We start from the raw sequence: 24,225 nt of genomic DNA, 5'->3' as shown, positions 1-24,225 counted from the left end.
CTCCCACTTTCTGATTCTTCTCAGGAATACAGTTTGGGGAGCTCGTTTCTCTCACACTCTAGTGGAAACTCCACTGGAATCAGCAAAGAAACCCAGTTCTGGTGCTAACTCCATGGCCCAGAGCAAGCTCCGCAGTCTATGGGGACTTCGATCACAAAATGAGGGGTCCGAGGGGATCATCTCGACCCCTTTTGCCCCAGCCCCGATACTCCACATATTCAGAGGTCAGGCCTCGGATCCGCGCCATCTAGGTAGGGTCAAGGCTGCCTAACGCTTCGCACCAAGAGCCCACGAAGTGACCGCTGGAATGTAGGGGACCAGTGCCTCGGGGTGAGGGTGCAGGCCTCCTCTGGAAACCTCTGTGGCCGGTGGTTCACAAACTCAGAGTGCCCCGACTCAGCCGGCTGGCACACCAGAAGCACAGACGTGTCTCTGGACCTAGCCCTAGGTTCTGATGCAGTGGGCGTGGGGTGGGCTGCCTCTGAAGGCAGGGTCAAGAGGCGACATTCTGACAAACGTGCTCTCAGTAAAGGCTCCAACTGCCTGTGAGCGAGGGTAGCTCCCCGCCCCCATCGCTCTGCGCTGACTGGATACCCTCAACCGCCTGCATGTCCTGCTCTGAGCCCCTTCCTCCAACGCGTGGCTCTCGGGGACTGAGTCGTCATTTCTGAAAACAGGTTCCCTGGGCCACGGATGAGCCTGCTCTTCCGTGTAGTGCTGAGGAGACTCCGCTTACCAAAGTAGGCAGTGGGTTGTGCCAGGAAGGAGAGTCAACAGGAAGGAGTCAGCCAAGTTCCCTTCCAAGGCTGACCAACCCGGCTGCACTGGGACTTTACACGGTTCTCTCACCAGGTGAGGCCAGGTGCCTGCCTCAGCCTGCGTGTGCCTTGCCCGGACACAGTGCTGGGCGTATGAGCACGAGGAGCATGGGGTCTGGACGCTGACCACCATCTGAATCCCAGCTCTGCCCCTCAGCCACTGTGTGACCTCCACAATAACTCTACCCCCATGCACTTGTTTCCATAGTCACAAAATCAGGAAAGTATTACCTTGACAGACCACTGTAAGGATGAAATGAGGTGGTGAGCGTGATGCGTGGGGCAGAGGGCCTAACTCGGCCACGTCAGACGGACAAACTCTGCACCTTCCTGTGAAAAAGTCTTGTCTGTGAGCAGAGGGATCTAATTCTCACCAATTAGGTACCAACCTTTCTCCTTTTTAAATAGCTTTATCGAAGTATCTCGCGTGCCATACAATTCACCCACTTAAAGTGTGCAGTTCAATGGGCTCTACCACATTCACGGAGTTGTACGACCACCGCCACAATCGACTTTAGAACTTTTATCACCCCAAAAAGAAACCTCAGCCTCTTTGGCTCTCCCCCCGCCATCCCTCCAGCACCCCACCCCACAGCAGCCACCCATCTACGTCCATCCCTACAGATCTGCCTGTTCTAGACATTTCACATGAACAAAATCATCTGCGGTCTTCTGTGACTGGGTTCTTTCACACAGCATAACGTCTCTGAGGTTCATCCGCATACACGTCTGAGCACTGCATTCCTTTCCATGGCTGGAGAACACTCGATTTATGGACAGACACATTCCGTCCATTCATCCGCGGGCGGACACCTGGGTCCGGGGCTGTTGGGAGTGATGCTGCTGTGACCGTGCATGCTTGTTTCTGTGCCATGTTTCCCTTCCTCTCGGGTATGTGCCGAGGAGGGGACCCTCCAGACCCTCCCTCCCTCCCCACCAGCGGCGTGTGCGGCCTCAGCATCTCCACATCCCACACTTGCTAACATCCCTCCTTTTGATGACAGCTGCCCCAGTGGGCGGGAAGTGGTAATCTTAACATTTCTGTTGAATTCTACTGAAGTCTTGGGAGCGATTTTTAAAACTTTACTCACAGCCTAATGTTACACCTACGCGGACTAGAAAGAAAGGAAACAAGAAAATATCTTTCAAGGAAAAGTCACAACAGAATAAAGACAGACGCCCTCTGAAAGGCGACAGGGACACTCGAGATGGCGGTGTGGCACATGGCGCCTGCCACTGCTGTGCGTGGCACGACCCTGATGTGTGTGGTATGCGGGCACTGTCTGGCGTACGCTGCATTGTTGCGTGTCACACTGTGTGACACGGTCGTGTGTGCCACGCGGGCATCGTTGGCAGGGCTGTGAAAAGCGCCTCGGGCCCCCTTCCTCCCTCTCATGTTCTTGTTCCCTTTAGTTCCTATGTGACTTTCTAGATCTATAAAAGAAAGCTCTTTCCAAGGGGACCCACAGGGTGCATTCCTGCGACGATGCTCTAGACTCAGACTTCCCCCTTCAGGACGAAACTTGCTGCCCGACATGAACCGACCACACAGAATGTAGGCGCTGTTTGCCGCCAGGGACCTAAACGAAATCCCCGATGTCTGTACCTTGATGGCCCTGCCAGTCTAGGTGCTTCAGGGGAAGCCATTTTCACAGAACGGCAGCTCTAATTTCCTAAAAAGTCATTACCGGTCTCCACCCCCAGGCAGAAAGTGTGCCAGTCTGAGCAGAGCCTCTTCTATTTTTAGCTTGAAAGACTGAAGGAATGCCTCAAATCATCCTTAACTTCTCAGTGTCTGTCCCCTCAGGCCAAGTCAGCATAGGAGGTTTGCCACCCACCAACTCTGTAACCAGATACCAAAGAGGAGAAGGGGTGTTAGGAACCTCAGGCAACCCCCAGACTCTAGAGAAAAAACAAAGGGGAAAAAAACAGTGATGGGGGCGGGGTGGTAAACTAGAGACTAAGGAAAACTCTGCCTGGTAAACAGGTGGCCAGGCTGCACCTCCCAGTGAGGGCAGAGGTGGGTTTTGCTGGCTCTCAGTGATTCTGCCAGGACAGGCCCAGGCAAGTGGGCAGTGGCCTGTGAACAGTAGCTTACCTGTTCAGTGGCTTACCTGTTCGGTGGCTTACCTGCTCAGTGGTTAACTAGAGGCGGCCAACTGCCCCACAAGGGGCCACAGCTTCCTTGCAAGGAGTCTGATTGCATATATACACTTGAAGTGATTTGCTCTGGCTCCGTGGCTGGGGATGAGGCCTGGCTGGCACCTAGGACGGCCGAGCACTGTCCCAGTCTCCCCGTTCGAAAGCCACCCACCGCCACGATGCCCCTGAACCCCATGGTATCAGAGCAAAATAGAAGCACTGCTTCTTGCCCTCGTCCAGTTGCTGACTCAGAGAAGCTGGACGCCCGGCGAGAGACCACACACAGAGCCCGTGCCGACTCCTCGCTACAGCTCAGTACCTTCCTCAGACTCTGCCTCAGGACCGTAGCTTATTTTGAGAGCATTAGAAGTGCCATGAGGACAGCATATCTGTCTTCACTTCAGCTCCAGAGCCCCGAGAACCTGCTCCACCCCCGGCAGACCCCTTCCAGCTCCTAGGAGCAGCCACCACTCTATCCCACAAACCAAAAAAAGAAAAAGGAATAGGGTTAAGTATATAATTGTTTAATAGAAACCATCCATTGACTGTAAACAATTCCACATAAAATAAACCTTAGTTTAAAAATATTCAGGAAGTCACACCCGCCACAGGAGGTGGTCAAGTACACTTCGCTGGAGCTACGTGAAGGCTGTCTGCAAGCTGTTCAGGGTCTCAGCAGACGCCTGGAGAATCTGCAGCTCTCCTGTCCACAGTGTTTCAACCAGAGTCAGCTGGCTGACCAAAGCCCCTTCTTCATCCTTCATATAAGAAATCTGCAAATTATTTTGAAAAATTTTTTTTATTGTACTAAAATACACATAAATTAAAATTTACCATTTTGACCGCTTTTAAATGTACAATTCTGCGGCATTAAGTACATGCTATGTAACCATAATCACTAGCCAACTCCAGAACTGTTTCGTCATCCCAAACAGAAACTCTACCCATTAAACAATAACTACCCACTTCGCTCCCCACCGAGCCCCTGGTAACTTCTACTTTCCGTGTCCATGAACTTGCCTAGATAGTTCATATATGTGGAATCACACGATATTTGTCTTTTTATATCCTGGTTTATTTCACTTAGCACAATGTCTTCGAGGTTCATTAAAAATTTTTAATTCCAGTAATGTTTTCATTCAAATGAGCTGATTTTTCATTTCATTAAAACATTTACTGAATAAAAATAAAGGGGAAAGAGTCCTTAATCTATTACCAAGGATTCACGCACTAATTTTACCTATTAAAAGATGCAGACACAAGGTTAACAGTAAAGGAGAGATAACAATGACATTCATTCATTTAAGGCACTAATTAAAAAACAATGCCCTAAGAAGGTGTAACGTCCCCACCCAACATGTAGAGAACAAGTAACTTGTTTAAGAAAAGTATGCAAAATTCTAGAAACATACCTTTCGGAGCATAGCGTTAGCCTCCTCTATGAAATATTGACATATTTTCTGGGCTATGTCCAAACTTGTTTTTTCATTTGTATCTGAAATTATTTCCCCGAGAAGTACTTTTTTCCAGCATGTACTAGAACCAAAACGTTCAGTAAAATCATTTAGGCAGGCTCTCAAAAATTAAAGAAGGGGATTACACCTCAACACAACACACAAACTCCTCTCCTATTTTTCCAGAAGCATAACGAAACTCGCTCCGTAAGCAGATTCCCTACCCTCCCACCGCATGCAGCTCCTATGATAAAGCAGACAAGGTTTACGAGAAGGAGCCACAGAGACTAAGCGAGGTGACGCCAGCCTGTGTCTGGCACATAAGTAAGTAGAGTCACGCCCACCAGCCACAGGAATAGAGCAGGAGACAGGAACAGGAAGATGAGGCCACAGCCGAAAGGACTAAGGAGCAAAAGAGGACACGTTTTCCTTCTGAGTGAAAGTCCTCCTAAAAAAAAAAAAATGGCAAACTGAATGGAACACATTTCACGAAGAAGGAAGGAGGAATCTACAGTGAAGTCTTCTTCCACATGCACGTCATTCCCATCTGTACTCGAAGGCCAACAGGAAAACGGGGTTCAGTGGGCAGGTGGGGCCAACTCTGCGGGCTGACAGTGCAGGTGTTTCAGGGTGGGCAAGGAGCCACAGCAGGATGCTGAGCCAGAAGGTGGCAGAGCCAACGCTGTGTGCCAGGAAGAAGCGCTAACCGGGGATGAGGGTGGAGGGATTCTGCATGGAGTCTCGGAAGTGGAAGTGGCTGAGCAGGGGACAGGCAAAGTGACTGCTGCAGCATCTGAGCAGAAGTATACAGAAGGCACCTAGAAATCTGGAACGGCTGACGAGCCACACTGGAAACAAAGTTTTAGACATCTTCAGCTTTAAGCTCAGGGAAGGAAGGAAGGAAGGAAATTACTATGTGCCAGGCAGTGTTTCATACGTGACCATTATCTAATTTAATCTTTACAATTACCCAGCAAAGAAAGCATCATCCCCACGTCAGACACAAAGAAACTGAGAATCGGGAACGGTAAAGAACTCACCCTAAGTGACAAAGCTAATGAGAGGCGGAAATAGCATGCAAACACATCAGGCAGAACCCCAGCCACGTGCTTCACCTGCCGCACCCCTCCAGACGGTGAGAAATAACACAAGGGAAAGGATTGAGGCCTTGGCATGGCCTCTGGAAAAGATCTCGTTGTTTTATTTAACTTGAGCCTGAAAAGGACGCCCACTTTTTCCCCAGAGGGTTTAAAGACCGTTACGTGGGTACACACAAGATAAAATAAAACGTGCCGTGAATGCCCAGGGAAAACAAGACGAAAGAAAGATGAGAGGAGGGAAGTCAGGACACAGTCAGGGCACAGCCATGAAACCCTGAAACCCTGCACATTCGCGGGGACCACGTCTGCCTCTGAGTCTCTAGTGAACCATGAGAAGAGAGCAACATATCAAACATAGACTTCACGGTGTCCGTAAGACAAAAACGCCCTGTCTGCCGAGCACAAACGCACCTACTCCCGGTGTGGAGACCAGGCAGTGATCTTTCTGCGTCCCTACAGGACAAAAGGAGGCAATATCGTAACAACGCAACAGGCGTCACCGATGAGCACCAACTACTTCCAGGCTCTGCTAAGGGCCATTTCTAGGCGTTACCTCACTTAATTCTCCCAGCGGCTTGAAAACAGGCTTTGCCATCTTCAGGACGTCTTCCCTACACCTGAGCTTCTGCTGCGTAGTGGGCACTCGTCCCTGACTCCCCGACAAGAACCCAGGCTGCAGGAGCGTGGGGCTGGGCAGCACACAGCTGCGCGAGCGGACTGGCCTTTCCACGCGGGAGGCAGGGCCGAGAGACTCAAGGAGACATTCAGGAGCCTTGCCAGGGGCTCCTCGGGCTGCCTCCCCCGTGTAAACACCCAGGGCTCTCCTTGACCGGAGGGCAGGATGCGGGGTGGGTAGTGACGTGCTCTGCTTGCTCCTCAGAAACACCTACCTACCCAGACTTCCCTATGGCCCACACCAACATTCACACTTTGGACGTGTTTACCCTGAACAACGAGCTGCGGGTCACCAGGGGAAATATCAGAGTAGAGGCTACGAAGTTCTTGGGCCCATGCACTCTGATTATGAGGCTAAAACCAGAATTCCGGAAACGGTGGAAACTTGGAAGTGAGACACTCACCACATGGGCAAGTTGCATAGAGAATAAGCAACACTGACATACGGGCTAGCATTCCAGATTCTGACTACAGCTCATGACCAACACGCGCGGTACTTACAATTCTTCAGCTTCCAGACATAACAGCTTAAGAGTTGTGAGCAACCTCCAAGACGGTCCATCCCATCCAAACGTCAAATTTCTAAAATAAAAAAACAAGGACAAATCCTTAATTTCAATACTTCACGATACCAAGGCAAAGGACTAAAATGCCAAACGTTTGTTTAAAGGTGCCACTAAATATTATGTAACCTGAGATCCTGGTCATAAGAACAAAGAGAAAAATAAGTCCAAATACTTAAGAATAAAGCCTGAGTAAGAGAAAATTCTTTGTGTTTAAGCCACTAAACTTGGGTGAGAGGACCACAGCAGGAAGGCACATGCCCCAGGTCACACTGAGACAAACGATGAAGAATCTGGGTTATCCTGGGGATCAAACGAATGGCAACCACCAGAGCTAGACTGCCTTCGCACTGGGCTGGATTATTTAAAACGTAGTTTTAACTACAGAAAAAACCTGAAAGGGCGAGAGCCCTGAACCCTTTTATCCCATTTGGCACAGAATCACCTCGCCACCCCTACCCTCACCCCCAGAGCCTACGCCGTGCTATTGGGTGGCTGAGGGCCATTCCACATTACCACATGTTAGAGACAAACTTATACCGGGCCACCAATCACTACGTACAGGGCTCTCTTCTGGTACAATAATTTGATATTTCAAGCTGGTATCTCATGTCCCCAAAAAAAGTTTCTTGGAAAGTATCTGGCACATCCCATGTGCCCCACAACATCGACCACAATTTCCTGTACATAGTAAGTGCTCAATAAATGCCCACATGTCAATCAGTGCAGGTCAAGCGGTATCTCACGTCTACGGAAATGCTAACCCTCCATTTTTCCATCAGAATTTCCTAAAGAAACAATTTTGAAAGAGACACTTACTCTATAAAGTCGTGATCCTTTAAAATGGAAATCTTTTTGTTCATCTGTTTATCTGTTGATGGGAGATATTTAACAAGTATATCTACATAAAAAAAAAAAAATCAGAGATTTAGGGTATAAATCAGACAAAAGCTTACTTTTCAGTTTACTTTCCTTCCCATCGGCAATCAAGACATATGTAAAGTTTTATCTAATTCATATCATACCAAGTTTTATCTAATTCATTCTTCAAGTCCATCTCAATGAGATAGATCATTATTAGCCCTGCAAGAATTCCAAGGGAGGAAACCAAACATCCACTACCTCAGCTCGTGCTCCCAACAAAATCAGGTCATTAAGATGTTAGCAGGACTGCTAGGAAGTTACACCCACCAAAAGTGTACGCTCTGTACAAACATGAGAAAATGTTTACATTTTAAGTATTAAGTTTTCAAAAGCCAGAATTCAAAACTGTCTGGATATTAGTGATTGCAATCATAAACAACTGAAAGTATATACACAAAAATTAACAAAGTTATTTGGGGTAGTAGAGAAATGAGAGATTTTTCTATATCTAACTTTTTTTTGTATGTTTTTATTTTTTAAATGTAAAATAACTGATCCATAAAGTTTGTTCACAAATCAGTATTTTGCGACCAACAGTATTAAAGTTATTCTGATAACATGAGGCTAACCTCAAAGCTAGTTTTCTACACGATCCAGCAAGACCCCGTTTTTGCTTGTCTATTTTATTTTGATAAACATTATCATTCTGCCTATAGGGTGGAGCAGTACCACCTCGATCGACTTTCCATTTCCACTAGAACTTAAAACCACCTCAAATTACACCCTTAGTAAATCTCTGGCCATTTCCTCACGGCCTAGAAAACTGTCTCTGGTGCTTTAGAAGGAAAAAAAGTTGGCCTTTATGTACCATTTTTCATATCATACTTGGAATTTTCACTGCATAAACTTAATAGTTCAATTACTGCTTTTAAAATGGCAATACCGATGGCAGTGGCTAGTTAGTAGACCACAAAAGAACATAAATCGGTATTTCATCCTGGCATTAAAACAAACAAGGACTGTAGGATATATTTCTCTCTATGATGAGCACAGCGCTGTCCTGCTCTCTAATCCTATCCTACCTTCCATGACAATGACACTATCTCACTACCAAAGTTCCCTTTCTTTCCATCCACTACTATCACATTTCTTAGCAGTTTTCCTGTTCTTTCCTTCTACTGTCTGACCTGATTCAATAAAACTTTTCAGTTCTTCTAATCCCCGATATTGCTCAAAGCTTTGTTTTCACCTCAATATTGCGATTACATGGTCGATAAGAGTAAGACCATCCCTACCTCGGAGAAAATGAATGAAATACATTTTAAGATCTGCCATTTTTATTAAAACATAACCACATCCCCAGATGGGGAAACATATTTATCTCATCTTCGTGATAAGAACCAAAAGCAATTCCAACCTTGTGAGACATAGACACACGCGTGAGGGTTGCGGGCGGCCACGAAGCCATACTCCAGGAGCAGCCGCTGGTTATCGTGGGGGCCGTAGCAGATGAAAACCTCTTCGTGCCGCCTGCAGCTCGAACCTGTTCTAATTTCATAGCAGCGAGTTTCCTCGTTAAATGCTGCTTTTACCTAGAAAGGAAAATCATTAAAGACTTTTTTAAAGCAAAGCATAAACTAAAAAGATTAAGTTACTGTATTTAGTCCAGATGTACCTTTCAAACACTCATCGCTGACTTTAACCCCCCCATGTGGAAAAAACGCCACATCTGCACTTGGGTCTCCTGTCCACCTGGGCGTCACCCCACTGGTGAGGGAGGGAGTATTGCCCAGGGCTCTGACGGTGGCCAAATCAGACTGGCAGCAGTTTATTCGTCACATATGCAGTGACGCAGGGCCACACAGGGCTGTGCTCAGGGCAGAGTGGCCTGCAGGGGCCACGGGGAAGGGGGTAAGGGTGGGGGGAGGGGCAGGCTGCTGGCTAAGACCGTCCAGGCGCTAGAGCACGGGTCCTGTGGGCCTGGAGAGCAGTGGGAAAACAAGGCAAAGGAAAACGATGCCCAGAGGGCAAATGGGGTCGGGAAGGAAGACAGGAGCATACCTGACGGCAGGCAGGTTTACCTAAAGCCAACGACACCTTTCCCTGTGGTTTCACTCATATTGAAAATCACAGGTTCTACATGTCGAAGTCCTTCCTATGAAAACAGAACGTGTGTCCCCCTGTCGACTTCTCACCTGGACACCTGGGCTGTGATTCAGCAGATCCAGGTATGGGGCGAGGGCGCAGGTGTCTGGCTCTGCGGAGAAGCACTGCCTCTGCCCACGCTTCACGTACACAGCTCTGGTGTTGACGGTGCACCAAGCCCACAGGAGGGCACTGTAGCTGAAGATGCCCTCGACGGCCTCGGAAAACAGAGGCTGCAGCGAGGAGAAGAAGTCTCTGGAGGAAGTGAAGAACTCCTGCACGCGGATTCTCTGCTCTCTGGCTTTTGCTTTCAAAGGTTGGGGAAGAAGATTCACCACTTCCGGCTCCAAACAAACGGGGCAGGTATAGGCCTTCGGTAAAATCTCCAGGTAAGGCTTCCAGGGAGACCGGTCCCCAGCATGCTTTTCTGCAACTAAAAAGGTGCACAGAGCCAGCAGCGGAGACAGAGGAGGCCGCCACCTTTTAAAATTAAAAGCCAGATTAAAGGAATTACTTTTATTCAAAATATGGAGTAAGGAAAAGATACAGACATCCTGGTGGTTTGTTGTAGTCCATGGGACTGTGCCAAATCGCCAGCACACGCCCAAGAAAGGGCCTGCCTTCCTCAAGGCTTCCCTCTCGGGAGCAGAACCCAGATACGTGTTCTGAACTGCCTTACTAATCCAGCTTTGTCTGCAGGAGATTCTTTTTTTTTTTTTTTTTTTTAGAACACCTCTTTGCTACCAACTTGATTCTCCAGTGTTAAAGCTTTGAGAAGTCCCCCTGTTTCACCTGGGTAATAACACAAAACCTGGTGGGGGAAAAACTGGTGGCGAGAACCTAGACATGCCCCGCCCACTGAGTACTTGGAGCTATTTCAATTTTTTAGAAATTATATAATATTGAAAATTCAATTCCTCAGTCACACGAGCCACAGTTGTGTTCAACAGCCATATGTGGCTAATGCTGCCATACTGGACAATGCAGAGCGAAGTGTCTGTCACTGCATAAAGTTCTACGGTATGATACTAACCTAGACGGAAAAGTGAACATGCTCGTTATATACTTGTCACAGTTCTGAAGCTTTTGTTCCTAAACTTACCCAATCTACTGCAAATTATACACTGTAGTATTTTTATTTGTTGCCAATAAAAGATCTCATGTTGCATGAATGTATTTAGAAGTTTACATTAATCCTTCAAAGTCCAGATTCTTATACCATACATTCTACTCAAAACTTCAGAATGATACAGAAAATATTCACGTTAAGAGCATCCTTGCTGCTACTCAGGCCAATGAAGATACATCAGCCCTCTCACAAAAGCATGTCAAGGGAGAAAAGTCCAGAACTTATCCTGGGTTAAGAAATAATATGATCTTTTAATCATCATTATTTAGAAACCCCTTCTGCTGAGGCTCTCACTCACTCTGCCTTCAGAAAGCCCCAAAACAAAGGCCCACTATAACATGAGACAGAAAATACTTAACTCCCACACCAGCCTCTTCTCTTCTATGCTAAATAATACTAACACTTTCATAACGTCAACAGCTCTTTATAGTTGAAAGAGAATTCGAGCAAGTACAATAAGGGTAAAAACAAGAGAGACTAACTGACATTTGTCAAGCTCTATATGATGATGGAGAACAGGCTACTATGAATCAAGGCACTCAGCTGTGATTTGCCTCTATCATCCCATTTAATCTTCATTTTCTAGGGACAGATCAGGATTAAAACCCACGTCCCAGGCAGCCTACTAAAAACCTTTAAAAAAGCAGTTTACAATGAATTAGGAACAAACTTCAGGCGTCAAATACATGGTGACAAAAGAACACTAAATTATGGGCAGCGAATGTACAACGCAACACAAGTACAACTTACTGTTGAACTGTGCACTTGAAACTGATTGGATTTTGTTAACCAATGTCGCCATAATAAGAATAAATTCCTCAATTAAAAAAAAAAAGAACAAACTTCATAGAACATCATTTCAGATATCCATTAGCTATGCAAAGGGGCTGCGTGGGCCCTAATGAACTATGTCTTAGGTGACATATTTGCCAACAACAGACTTTAAAGGAGAAGCATCTGCACCAGATGAGCATGGTCACTTACTTAGCAACGTACGCCCCTAAGTAGCTCCTGATCACTGTGTCGGTGGTGAGCAGGCAACTCTCAGGCAACGAAATAATCACCTGTCCCTCCTTACCAAAAAAGAAAGTAAAGTTTAGAACACCCGTGCTTTGGGAAGGACCATGAGTATGCATCTTTCAAAGTCTTTGATTCCCTTATCATCTACTAAGAACCCAGGACACAGACCACCCAGGAGCCCACCAACAGACTGACTCCCAAGCCCCTGAATCAGCAGATGTTGGAAAGGCTGCTCTAGCACAGGCACACCACTCCGACAAGAATTAAAGGTTAGTTATGTGACTGACACGCACCACCACTCAATCTTTCACCAGAAAGGAAGTGGTACACTCTGACACCTCAAGTCATATTGTCCCTTCACCTTCTTATGCCAGGAAATTGTGCCACCTACGAGACACAGGCAGAAACCACGCAAAAAACTCTGCCCGGTGCAATCCACAAGTCCAGTGACTGCTCCACCTGTGCCAACTAGCTAAACAAAGGGCAGGCCGCTCAGCACAAGGGTCCCCTTTTACCACCTGCAAAGGTATAGTTCTCAGTTCCTCTCACTAAAATAGAAACATAGAAGAATTAACATGTCAAGTAACAGACACGAGAAATAAATAAGGCACTAAGAGGCCAAATATAAGATCCTGCTTTTACAACTGGCATCTGGGCTGCTTAGAAATCTCAGCCAAAAATCATCTGGGTGTGACTTCCTCATCCGGAAACAGATTAACCTAGGTGATCACTGCCACCCCTTCCTGCTCCAACATCCATGACTTTTTCATTTGAAGAAAAGCCACCTGATAAAATGTTCTTCATCTTGATTGGAGTAAATAAAAACTCATCACACTGGAAACTTAAAATCTTTGCATTTCATAATATATAAAATGTGTCTCTATTTTCAAAAAATTTAACAAAAAAGCCATTTAAAAGTACGTGTATAAAGTGTACAGCTGAAACTTATTGGATTTCGTTAACCAATGCACCATAAAATAAATTTAAAAAAGAATAGAAGTACATGTAAAGCAACTGCCAATTATCATTTCATGATCTAAGCAAAAACCCATAATTACTGCTATATACATGACAGCTTTGTCTCTCCTTCCCAAATTCTGCTATAGAATAAAGTCGGTTATACCTCTGTTCAAAAAATAAAAATACTGCACAATGTGAATTACTTAATACTACTCAAAAGAGTTAAGACGGTAAATTTTATGTACATTTTTACCACAAAATTTTAAAATATAAAAATAACATAACAGAATTAGAATATTAAAAGCTACCATTCTTTAGGTTAAATATATATACACAGCTGGGTTTTATAGAAATTAAATAAATACAAATTTAAAAAATTTTTAATTAAAAATCAATTAAAGAATTAGTTTGTAGCTTTACAGAAAAGTGTGTTCTAGATGCCCTTTAAATAGCATAGAAAGAACTAAAATAGACCTTGGAGGTCACCTATGTCATTCACCTCATTTTCCTGGTGAGGAAACACAAGCCGAGAGGGCTAGGGGCTTTGCTCCCTCCGGGCACCAAAGCTAGCTGAAGGCCACCCCGGGACGGGCTCCGAGGCCACCCCACTCTGCTTGCTCAGGTTCACCGACTAAGTCTCACACAGCCTCTCAGCTGAGAGCAGCTCCTTCCCTGGCACGTGTAAAACATGATCTGATTTACAGAATGTGCTGTGGCGGAGACTGTAGGTGCCCACCCCGACACGCCTCCTCTCCTCCTCCCTACCAGTCCCATCAGACGGGCACAGGGCTGGGAAAGGGCTGCACTTCTCCCCTCCCTCATATCCGGCCGGGGCCGTGTCCCTCGAATTTCTTTGACGGGAGAAGTCTGCCTTCCTCACCCCCTTGCTCGGTCCTGCTGCTCAAGCTCCAGGAGCTCCCCATGGACCTGAGGGTGGGGGGCTCCCTCCAAGGACGTGGAGACAGAGCTAAAAGGGATCTGGGCCTCTGATGGCCATGTGACCACCACAGCGGCCCAGGTCTGCCAATCCAGGCTTGGTTACGTGACAGTCAAATGAACTGCCCAGTTTAAGCATTTTACTTTGGGTTTATCTCGCATACGCAGCAAACTTAATTCTAACTGACAGAATTGAATTCAAACACACCCATTAGGTAAAAAATGCCTGTACGTCGGAAATATTTTTAATTCACTTGATTTCAATCACAAAAACAAAGCAGCAAAATCTATACTGGGTTCCAAGGAGAAGAGAGAGATTCTCACCCGCAGGGATGTTTTGCTCATCAGCCCTCTTCCAGTACCTGGGAAAGCAGACAGAAAGGTAAATCCTACTACACCTTCCAGGCCCCAGAGAGAGCATTTTGAAAAAAAGACATGCGTGAACTTCAAAATTACAAAGCTAAAGCTGGGTGTCTCCCACTCTTTGCCTCCCAGGGCAGGGGATCAAGAAGCTATTCTGGAAAGTGTCCTGACTTCCTTTTGGCCTTGGAATAATTAAAGGGCAAAGCAAGCTTCAGAGTCACAACCTAAGGATCCTGGACTTTACACAGATCTGCGGCTGGGTCTCTTAGTGGGACCTTTATGCTGGGCTCTCTCCCCTGGGACCTACCAGCAGGTGTGGGTGGCCTACCCCAGAGACATGCCCCTTAACAGGGCAAGGTCAGCGGGACAGACCCAGGGCAGCTGCCCCCTGTGAGCCAAGGCCGTGACCAGAGCACGGTCACGATGACTGTACCTTCACCAGCTGCCCTGCCAACCCCGCCGAGATCCAGACACTTGCCCCTCCGCGCCCAAGGCCCCCCTCCCACAACAGTCAGACCCCAGCTTTCCGGCCAGCACAGGTCCAACATGACCCGTGATTATTACATCCACCTCTTCAAATTCGTAGGGGTGGGCGGGGTGGGGGGGTGACATATTCAGCAAAGGAAGGTCAATCTCTGCAGGACTAGGAGCTCCTGGTTCATGTTAGGGATTCCTGCCTCGTGCCCGGACTCGGCGTCTGGCAAGTCTGACTTGACGAGTCCTGACTCATCTCCCCACTGTGACGCACACTGCCTGACCATACATGGCTTTGGTTTTAAGAGCTTACTTAATCTCTTCCGTGTGTCCCACGATACACTTTATCATCCCGTGGGACAGAAGCCTTCCTGGAATCAATTGCTAATGAAAAGATTTTTTTTCCTATAGGGCTATCCTTTAAAAGCCTCATGTGCTAAGTTAATTGGAAATTTCTCTCCAAACACATATATGAACATAACCCGGCATATGGAATAAACCTAGAAAATATTTTACCTATATTTCTACAGTAGAGTATTCAATAGCAGAAAACAGGCCACAGCAACCTGCACTAGCAAAGTAAGAAGCAGCCATTAGGATCTTATAAGAGTAAAGCTTATCACAGACCTCTCGCCGCCTTAGAATTTCTATCATAAATCCACATAGGCAGCTCAGGTATGGCCAGTGCTTTAATAGTAACAGGAAATAGTTCCCAAAGCATAAATCAGGTTAATGAAGGGAGGAGGCATGAGAATTAAAAATGTTAATCAAGCTACACTCAGAGACTGCAATGTGCTGATCAGCCCTGCAGCCGGGCCAGGAGGACACCTGCAGAACCAAGGGAGACTTCTGCGGGATGCTAACGACCCATTTCCCACACAGGGAAGGGGAAACAAGGAACAACAGAGTCCTTCAGTGGCACCCTACACGAAATAAAATCGTACGCTACCTGTTCTTACCTTTTCGGCTACATGCTCTTCCACTTGTGGTCAGAATCAGAAGAAATGGGTTAACAAAGTCTGTTCAACTATAACTCACAGCAACTAAAGAATGATACACAAGCTCAATTCCCTGAACACTCAGGGTCCCTCTCATTGTCTTTCTCTCGATACTCTTTGTCTCTCTTGGTCCCCCTCACTGTCCCCCTCACTCTCCGCCTCTGAGAGGGGACCACACTCTTTCTGTGGAGTGTTAATCCCTTTTCTAACAAATGTTCCTTTTGACTCTAACTTTGATGTGTGTGCTGGCTGAAGTCTTATTCTCTCGGTGCAGGGCTTGGTCTCCCCAACACACCCCGCTCGGGGAACTCTGCCCTGTCCTGTGTCAAGACTGAATCCTGCTTGCGACTTAGGAGCCTTGCCTTGCCCTCCCACAAACTAAGATTAAGTCCCCAGCATTTTGTACATTTTGACGGACACCCATCAACGTTCCCATCATAAGCTGGTTAAGAGATAAAGATGTAGAAAGGACTTGGGAAAAGTGCTGTGGACTGAATGTTTGTGTCCCTCCATATTCATATGTTGAAGTCCTAACCCAGCAATGGGATGGCATCAGGAGGTGGGGCCTTTGGCAAGTGATTAGGTCGTAAGGGTGACGCCCTTGTGAATGGGGTTTAGTGCCCTCAGAAGAGGCACAAGAGCCCACTCCAGCTCCCTGCACTCCACCGCGTGAGGATGCGTGAAGATGGCAATTTGCCAACCAGGACTCAGTCCTCGCCAGACACTGAACCTGCCCGCACCATGACCTTGGACTTGAAATAAATGTTCAGTTACAGCAGCCCGAGCTGACTAGGACGGAGGCTCCCGGCCCCAGAGCTGCAGTAGCGGGCTCTGGTCACCGCCAAACCATTTTGCTTCAGCCCCTCTGTGACCGCAACCCTGGAGATGGGCCCAGAGAGCTGTTCTTGCCTTTAAAACCAGTAACACTTCACTGCTCCAAATTATGTACAGATTACTTATTTTCAGACCTTCCATTTAAACCATGCTATGCCTATTCCTGCTTGATTTTAAACCTATCCTTCTTAAGGCAAAGCGACACTGAGGGGCGAGCAGGCCCTAGGCGCAGTGAGTCCACGTGATCGGCCCGTGAAGAAGTCCATCTAGTGCCGCCTAACAGTGCGGCTTCCAGTGTCCATTTCTTGATGGGCAAAAACAGGAAGTTAACCATTCTGTTAGAGGCTGACAAATACGGTTCGCCATTGTTAAGTAGAGGCAGCCCTACTAGAAAACGGCTCAAATCAAATGTTCTAGCCCAAAGTCATCATGTGTAACTGGGAACAACTTTATACACATTGTCGCCTCACTGGACATGAGGCATGTGTGGTAAGTCACTTATCTTGAGCGACATATAAGGAAATGAATCTGCTCAAGGCTAGGTTACCCAATGGACACTTGAATGACAACAGTTCACCTGCTTTCTAACAGGTGGACTGTCTGCACCTGCCCTGTGGTGCAGACCTGCGAGGCCCCGAGCCCGCGCTGTCTCTGCTGCCACAGACCCAAAACCCTCCTGAAGAGCACCCCGGTCCTCCCCATGGATACAAGCCAACTTGTAGACAGAGCTGGCTGGCGGCCTTGCACGCAGGCACGTGCCCACAGCAAGCTGCCCGACTCCTGAAAGAAACAGTTCCAAAGGGGGCATGTTAGTACAACCTCCACACCGATCTCAACTGCCAAAGAAAATGTTAATCCACTCTGCTCAGGGACTGTTAAAGCTCCGGCCACACAGAGGGCTCGTCTTCCAACCCCTGGGGAGCCAAGCCACAGGCCAAGCCACAGGCCAGCTGACAGAGCAACATTTGCTGAGGCCTCCCTGGGACTCCTCAAGCCACACACCAGAGAACACACTCGTTCCTGGCTGTTTAGAAGCCCCCGCCCCAAGAAAACTATTTCGAGGGCTTCACACTTAGGGCCTAAAACTCATCTGAGCTATGGGATAATCCTGCCGGCCTATAAGGTTTGAAAAGTCCCATGAAACCACCCTAGTGTGTTGATGAGGTCACCAGCCACCACATTACACAAACGTCTTCCTGGTGAGGACCCAATGAAGACACTTCCTTCAGGTCTAAGATCCAGGAATACCAGCACTTCCGCTGAGTAAACAATTTAGTTCTGTTTACAGTAACTGATCACATAAATTGCCTGGCCTGCTGGAGAGATGCGTCAAACTTGTGGCTCAGCTCTGAGAGGTGTACGGGGTTTTATAATCATGGCTTTTATGTACTAGCCTTATCCCTGCCTTCACCTTACTTTTCTATTTTTATTTCCCTTTTGCAATTTTTAATTTTATTTCACCATTTTGGAATTTTTAATTTTATTTCACCATTTTGGAATTTCTCCCCACAAGCCCATTCAACTTATTTTTGGAACAAGGAAAAGTATGGTAATCCACTTTCACAAGTATTATAGCTAGAAGGCAGGAAGCCTGCCACACAACACAAGGTGGGCCCCCCAAGAGAATACAGCCCCCCTGCAAGGATCACCCCTGCTTTCCTGTCACCTGTGCCCACGTCTCATCTGAGAAAGGTCATGAGAGTTAATATCAGACCTCACCTGGAAAACTAGCAGGTATTAAGTTCGTATCTTCAAATTTCCTATCTTTCAGCCACTTCCTCAGCTGTATAAATTCAGGCTTGTAGCTCTCATTCACTAACCAAAAGAAAGAAAAAATAGTAATTAAAATCACTATTTAATAACATTCCATCTAAAAGGAAAATCTCTGATGAACAGTCTCAGTTGGTGTTATGAAAAAGGATAAATTTTAAAATGCATAATGTAAACTAAAAAAGAAAAACCGCATTATCATCTCAGAGGCAGGAAAACCAACGGATAAAATCTAACATTAATTCCTCATAAACGCTCTCAGCAAATGAGGATAGCAGTGAACTTCCTCTACTAAAGAAAATATAACAGAAAACCTGTAGCTGACAGACTGAATAATGAGAAACTGAGTGCTTTCCCTGTGAGATCAAGAACAAGGATGGCTGTTCTCGCCACTTCGATTCAACACTGTACTGGCTGGCCTTAGCCAGTGCAGTAAGGGAAGAAAAATAAAGAAAAGAATCTTTTATGGGTTGAATTGTATACCCCAAAATTCATATGAAGTCCTAACCCCCAGTACCTCAAAATATGACCTTATTTAAAGACATGGTCTTATGATAAGAGAAAGAGCTATTTGGAGTTGCTGCCCTGGCATTTTTCGGTGTGACACCCCGCTCACACCCAGAGTCTGGACTTTTAGATAAAGACCCGAGCTTAGGATTCCCACCATTCTCACAGGTTCCCGCTCTGCTTTTCCTGAGGCACCTTTTAAAATAACCAGCGAGAGTTGAGTCCAAGAACAGGCAAGGACTGCCGACGACCTTGTAAGTATAGCAGGGGCCTGTACCCTGATCCCTACCTCCTGCTCACTCCTGACAGGCGGCAGAGGACGCCCTTCCCCCGGCTCACTGCATCCATTTCTGGGATCTGTAACAAACCCTGTGACTTTACATCTTTTGTGTAAATGAATTGAAACCGCACTTTCAATCAAAATCGGCCCAGAAGCTGAGGTGCCACCCGCCAACCCCGTGTGGGTGGCTTGTGCCTCCTCAGTCGGCAGGTCATAACCTGCATGTTCCTCCCACACCGCTATGGTCCTCCAACACGTCTTTACAGGAACAGTCAAGTTAAAACAAGGTCATGGGGTGGGCCCCAAAAATGACAATTTAGACACAGACACGCATAGAGGGAAGATGACTGAAGAGACAGAGAAAGAGGACAGCCCTCTACAAGGCGAGGAGGAAGGCCTGGAACAGATCCTTCCCTCACAGGCTTCGGAAGGAACCAATGTTGCCGACACCTTGATTTTGAACTTCTAGCCTCCAGAACTGAGACAGAGAACCTTACAGCAGTAAATGCCTACGTGAACAAAGAAGACCCAATTAAAAGGCAGGCAAAGGATTTGAATAGATATTTCTCCAAAGGCGACATAAAAATAGCGAATGAGCACATAAAAAAAAAGTTCAACATCATTAATCATTAGGGAAACACGAATCGAAACGACAGTGGGTATCACTTCACACCCATCGGGATAGCTGTTATCAAAAAAACTGAAAATAAAAAGTACTGGCGAGGATGTAGAAACTCTGCAACTCCTGCGCACCGTTTGGGGGCGGGGTGCAAAATGGTGCAGCTGCTGTGGAAACCTGCATGCCAGTTCCTCATAAAGTTAAAAACGGAATTATCGTATGACCCAGCAATTCCAATTCTGGATATATATCCAGATTAGAAAGCAGGGAATCAGAGATATTTGCCCATCATGTTCATAGCAGCCTTATTCACAATAGTCAAAAGGTAGAAGTAATTTAAATATTCATTAACGAATGAATGGATAAAGAAAATGGGGCAGCGGGGGGGATGTATATGTGTGTGTGTATGCGCATGTGTGTATGTGTGTATGTATGTATATATACACACATGTATATGACACATGCTATGATATGAGTGAATCCTAAGGACATTATGCTGACTGAAATAAGCCAGTCACAAAAAGACAAGTACTGCGTGATTCCACTTATTTGAGAAATCTAGAATAGGCAAGTTCCTGAAAACAGAAAGCAGAATGGTGGTTACCAGGGTCTCGGGAGAGAGCAGAGTGGGGAGTTATTACTTAATGGGTGTAGAGTTCCAGTTTCACGAGATGAAAAGAGTTCTGAAAATTGGTTGCAAACAAGGTAAGTGTACTTAACACTACTGAACAATACTTTGGGAAATGTTATGTTATATGTATTTTACAACAGGTAAAAATAATTTTTAAAGGTCTCAAATCAATAACCTAATAGAGAAATATACCTTACTTATAGGTCAGAAGTTTCAATATCTTTAAGATGTCAAATTCTCTCCAAATTGATCTATAGATTCAACACAATCCCAATGAAAATTTAAACAGGCTTTTCTGTAGAAACAGACAAGGTAATCTAAAATTCATATGGAAATGCAAAGGAACTAGAATAGCCAAAACCACTCTCAAATACTGATTTCAAACCTTATAAAGCTACAGTAACAAAGACTGTGTGATATTGTCAGGATCAGTAGAACAGAATAAAAAGTCCAAAAACAGACTCACACACATAAGGACAACTTATTTTTTACAAAGGTGCAAAGGCAATTCAATAGAGAAAGGATAGTTTTGTTTTGTTTTGTTTTGTTTCAATAAATGTTGCTGCAACGACTGGATCTCCATAAGCAAAAGAAATGAACTATCCACATTTGGACCATATCTAAAAATTAACTCAAACTGAATCATAGAGTTAAATATAAAAACTAAAGCTATAAAACTTCTGGAAAACAGGACAAATTTTTGCAACCTTGGATTAGGCAAATTTCTTCCATAAAACAACAAACTGATAAATTGGACTTTATCAAATTTTTAACTTCTGCTCTGCAAAAGACGTTGTCAAGAGAATGAAAAGACAAGCCACAGAACGATTGATAATATTTACAAATCACATATCTGATAAAGGACTTGTATCCAGAATATCTTAAAGAACCCTGAATAATCAAGAAAAAAAAAACTAATAAAAACATGGGCAAAACATGAGTTAACCAAAGACCGTCTATATAAACGGCAAATAGGCACACTAGTCATTAGGAAAATACAAATCGAAACCACCATAAGATAGCACTTCACACCTATTAGAAGGGCTATAACCAAAAAGACAAGGCAATAACAAGTGTGGACAAGAATGTAAAGTAGATGGAACTCTCATAAACTGTTGGTGGAAACAGGAAATTATACAACCACCTTGAAAAACAGTTTGGCAGTTACTTTAAAAGCTAAACATACACCTACCATACGATCTGGTCATTCTACTGCTAGGTATTTGCCCAAAAGAAATCATGTGTCCATGCAAAGGCTTGTACACAAATGTTCATAACAGCTTTACAACAGGCAAAATATGAAAACAAGCCAAACGTCCATCAACAGGATAAACAAATCATGGAATACAGTCAGCAATAAAAAATGAACTAGATATACACAACAAAAAATCTCAAAACAACTGTGCTGAGTAAAAGAAGCTGATAATAAAGAATGCATACTATATGATCATATAAAACTATAAAATGCAAATAAACCCTTAGTGACAGAAAGGAGACCAGAGGCTGCCTGAGGATAGTGGAAGGGAGGGTACAAAGAAGGGCAAAACGAAAGGATAACAAAGGGAAACGAGGACACTTCCTGAGTGACGGATGCGTTCATTATCTGGATTGTGGTTATCATTTCCTGTGTGTATGCATATGCCAAACTATCAAATCATACACCTTATATATGTGACATTCATTGTATGTCAATTATACCTCAATAAAACTGGATTTTTTTAAATATTTGATCCAAGATATAAGGTTCCCAAAATATGTTATCATGACCTAGAGAACAGATTTTACAGTAAGAGCATCTAATAAATGAGTATTTAATGAGCAAATACTATACACACGGCACAACACTGACCACTGTGGGAAACGTTCAATGTGTTCTTCACCCTCAAAATGCTGACATCTTAGTTGGGAAACAAGATTTCCATGAAAAACAACTGGAAAACCAGTAGGTCCTTAAGAATAATACCCAATAAGCACAATAACAAAGGGTGACGTTAGTGGGAACTGGAAATGGCATTACCAAGAATAAGATCTCAGCTCAGTCTTGAAGGTTAGAGAGAAAATGAACAAGCAGGGGGAAGGAAAGCGGATGTTCTGGGATGCCGAAGAAGCATTTTGAGGAATTGCAGAGGTAGAAGTGTGTGGAGTGTGCTCAGGGAACGGTGAATAGAGAACATTTCGAATGCACAGAATGGCAGGGTGGAGCCACTCATGCAGGGAGCTGATGTCAGCACAGGTATCATTAAAAAAGGAAAGAGCATCCCTGAAGGCTCCTGAACAAAAAAAGTGACATGGAAACAGTCCCTTGGAAAAGTTAGACTGACAGCAACAAATGGAACAACCAGCTGGGAAGCAAAACAAAGTTGTAGGTAAACCAGCAAAGAGCCAGGTGAAATCACCTATGCGTAGAACAGACAGGGAGACGTCAACCTAAGAACGGTCAGGCAAGATTTAGTAGGATACTGGCTACAGAGGGCGAAGAGGACAACAGTCGCAAGGATTACCCCAGATGGTGCTGACATGCATGGGGTCAACTACGAGAAGTGTTATTAATTTTTATCAAAAATAACAATTGCATTCATGTAGGACTTTCCAGTTGGCCAAGCACTTTCACATACAGTATGTGGTCCAAACTGGGTTACACCGAACTTGAACTAATGAATTTCTAACCAAACATTGTTATCTTACAGGTAATTAGAGGTCAGGAGAGAGGTCAGGACCAAAAACAGAACTCTGGGAGTCATCTTCAGAGAAGACATAGTTGAAGCGATGAGAAATACAGTCACATATTCCCACGAGGGTTAAAAAGAAAATAATGGCACTATTAAAAAAAAATGTATTAAGAAATATCCTCTATGAACACCACCCATATGCCTTTGAGAAAAGTTATGTGCCTCTGTTAATACCAAGCAACATAAGATTACTTTTTTCATCACTGGCACCAAAAAAAATCAAAACTGTACCTCCTCTTGATTCAAAACTTTTGGAGAGCTTTCGTCTTCTGATCCGGCTTGTTCTTCCTCTTCCCTTCTTCATACTAAAACTGTAATTTGTTTAGCTGCCCAATCTAAAATAAAAGGCATTTCCTTCGCCTTTCTGCCGGGTCATATGATAATCACTGTTCTTTGCACCTGTCAGGCTTTAAATATATAAAAGTATATTGTTAGATAAACCATTTCTCTAAAATGTTTTTGTATACAAAGCGTTTACTCTGTGGACTAAATTGTGACCCCTTGTGCAGTAATGAAATGCCTATTTCATTAGTCCCTCCAAAAGTTTTATCTTGAGGTCCTACTAAATAATGATTAATCATGGAAATCCTCATAACTGACTTGATAATCATGTGCTTTAGTGACTTAAACATCTCAATTCTAAATCAACATTTACTAAGTACCAACTTAATACTTTTGAATAAACATCAGCTAGAAAGTCAGAGGGAAAAAAAATCCTCTTTCAGCATGAAGTAAGTTTGTTCTTAGAACCAGGAGCCTGAAATAATTAAATAGGATTTGCAACAAATTAGAGAAAACGATGGCCAAGCAGACAAAACAAAGAAATTATGATAGACTCTAAAATGACTACTAGATTTTCTACATGTTACTTCCTTGGAAGCATAAAAATGAAATCCATTGAAAACAACGGCATGGTACAGATAATGGAGTGGAGTATTATGCAGCCATTAACAAGAAGAAAATATGTGCTAAGACGGGAAAATGTCCAAAATATATTAAGTGAAAAAATAAAGTTGCAGAACATTACTCAATGGGCCCCTTTAGGTTTGCTTTTGAGCACACTACATATGTTTATAAAACAAGAGGATTTAGGGAAAGATATTCCAAAATGTACAAGGGGAGGGGGCTTTTACTATTACTTTTGTATCCTATTCTGTGATTTACATATGCATGAGTACACGACGGGCATACTATGACTATTGCTCCCGTGCATA

General features: G+C 44.8%; 1 protein-coding gene across 5 annotated transcripts in view; it reads right to left on the bottom strand.

Annotated features, from left to right (window-relative positions):
* SETD4 (SET domain containing 4) overlaps window positions 1-24,225 on the bottom strand; it is a 37,688-nt gene that overhangs the window by 12,363 nt on the left and 1,100 nt on the right. Inside the window, exons 2-11 of one of the 5 annotated variants that reach the window (XM_011365650.2) lie at window positions 23,243-23,418; window positions 18,195-18,290; window positions 14,131-14,168; window positions 11,875-11,963; window positions 9,812-10,241; window positions 9,034-9,208; window positions 7,572-7,653; window positions 6,691-6,771; window positions 4,373-4,496; window positions 3,464-3,733 (exon numbers count right to left, since the gene is read on the bottom strand). In XM_011365650.2, coding sequence (XP_011363952.1) covers window positions 3,599-3,733; window positions 4,373-4,496; window positions 6,691-6,771; window positions 7,572-7,653; window positions 9,034-9,208; window positions 9,812-10,241; window positions 11,875-11,963; window positions 14,131-14,168; window positions 18,195-18,290; window positions 23,243-23,315 — 1,323 coding nt within the window. In that variant the 5' untranslated portion in view covers window positions 23,316-23,418 and the 3' untranslated portion in view covers window positions 3,464-3,598. The other 4 variants (XM_023533887.1, XM_011365647.2, XM_011365649.2 and 1 more) reach the window with 4 other exon arrangements.

Source organism: Pteropus vampyrus, unplaced genomic scaffold (genome assembly GCF_000151845.1).
Source record: "Pteropus vampyrus isolate Shadow unplaced genomic scaffold, Pvam_2.0 Scaffold114, whole genome shotgun sequence".
In the NCBI taxonomy this organism is placed as follows: Eukaryota; Metazoa; Chordata; class Mammalia; order Chiroptera; family Pteropodidae; genus Pteropus; species Pteropus vampyrus.
The sequence above is the reverse complement of the archived record's forward strand: the minus strand, read 5'-3'. Positions and strand labels throughout refer to the sequence as shown.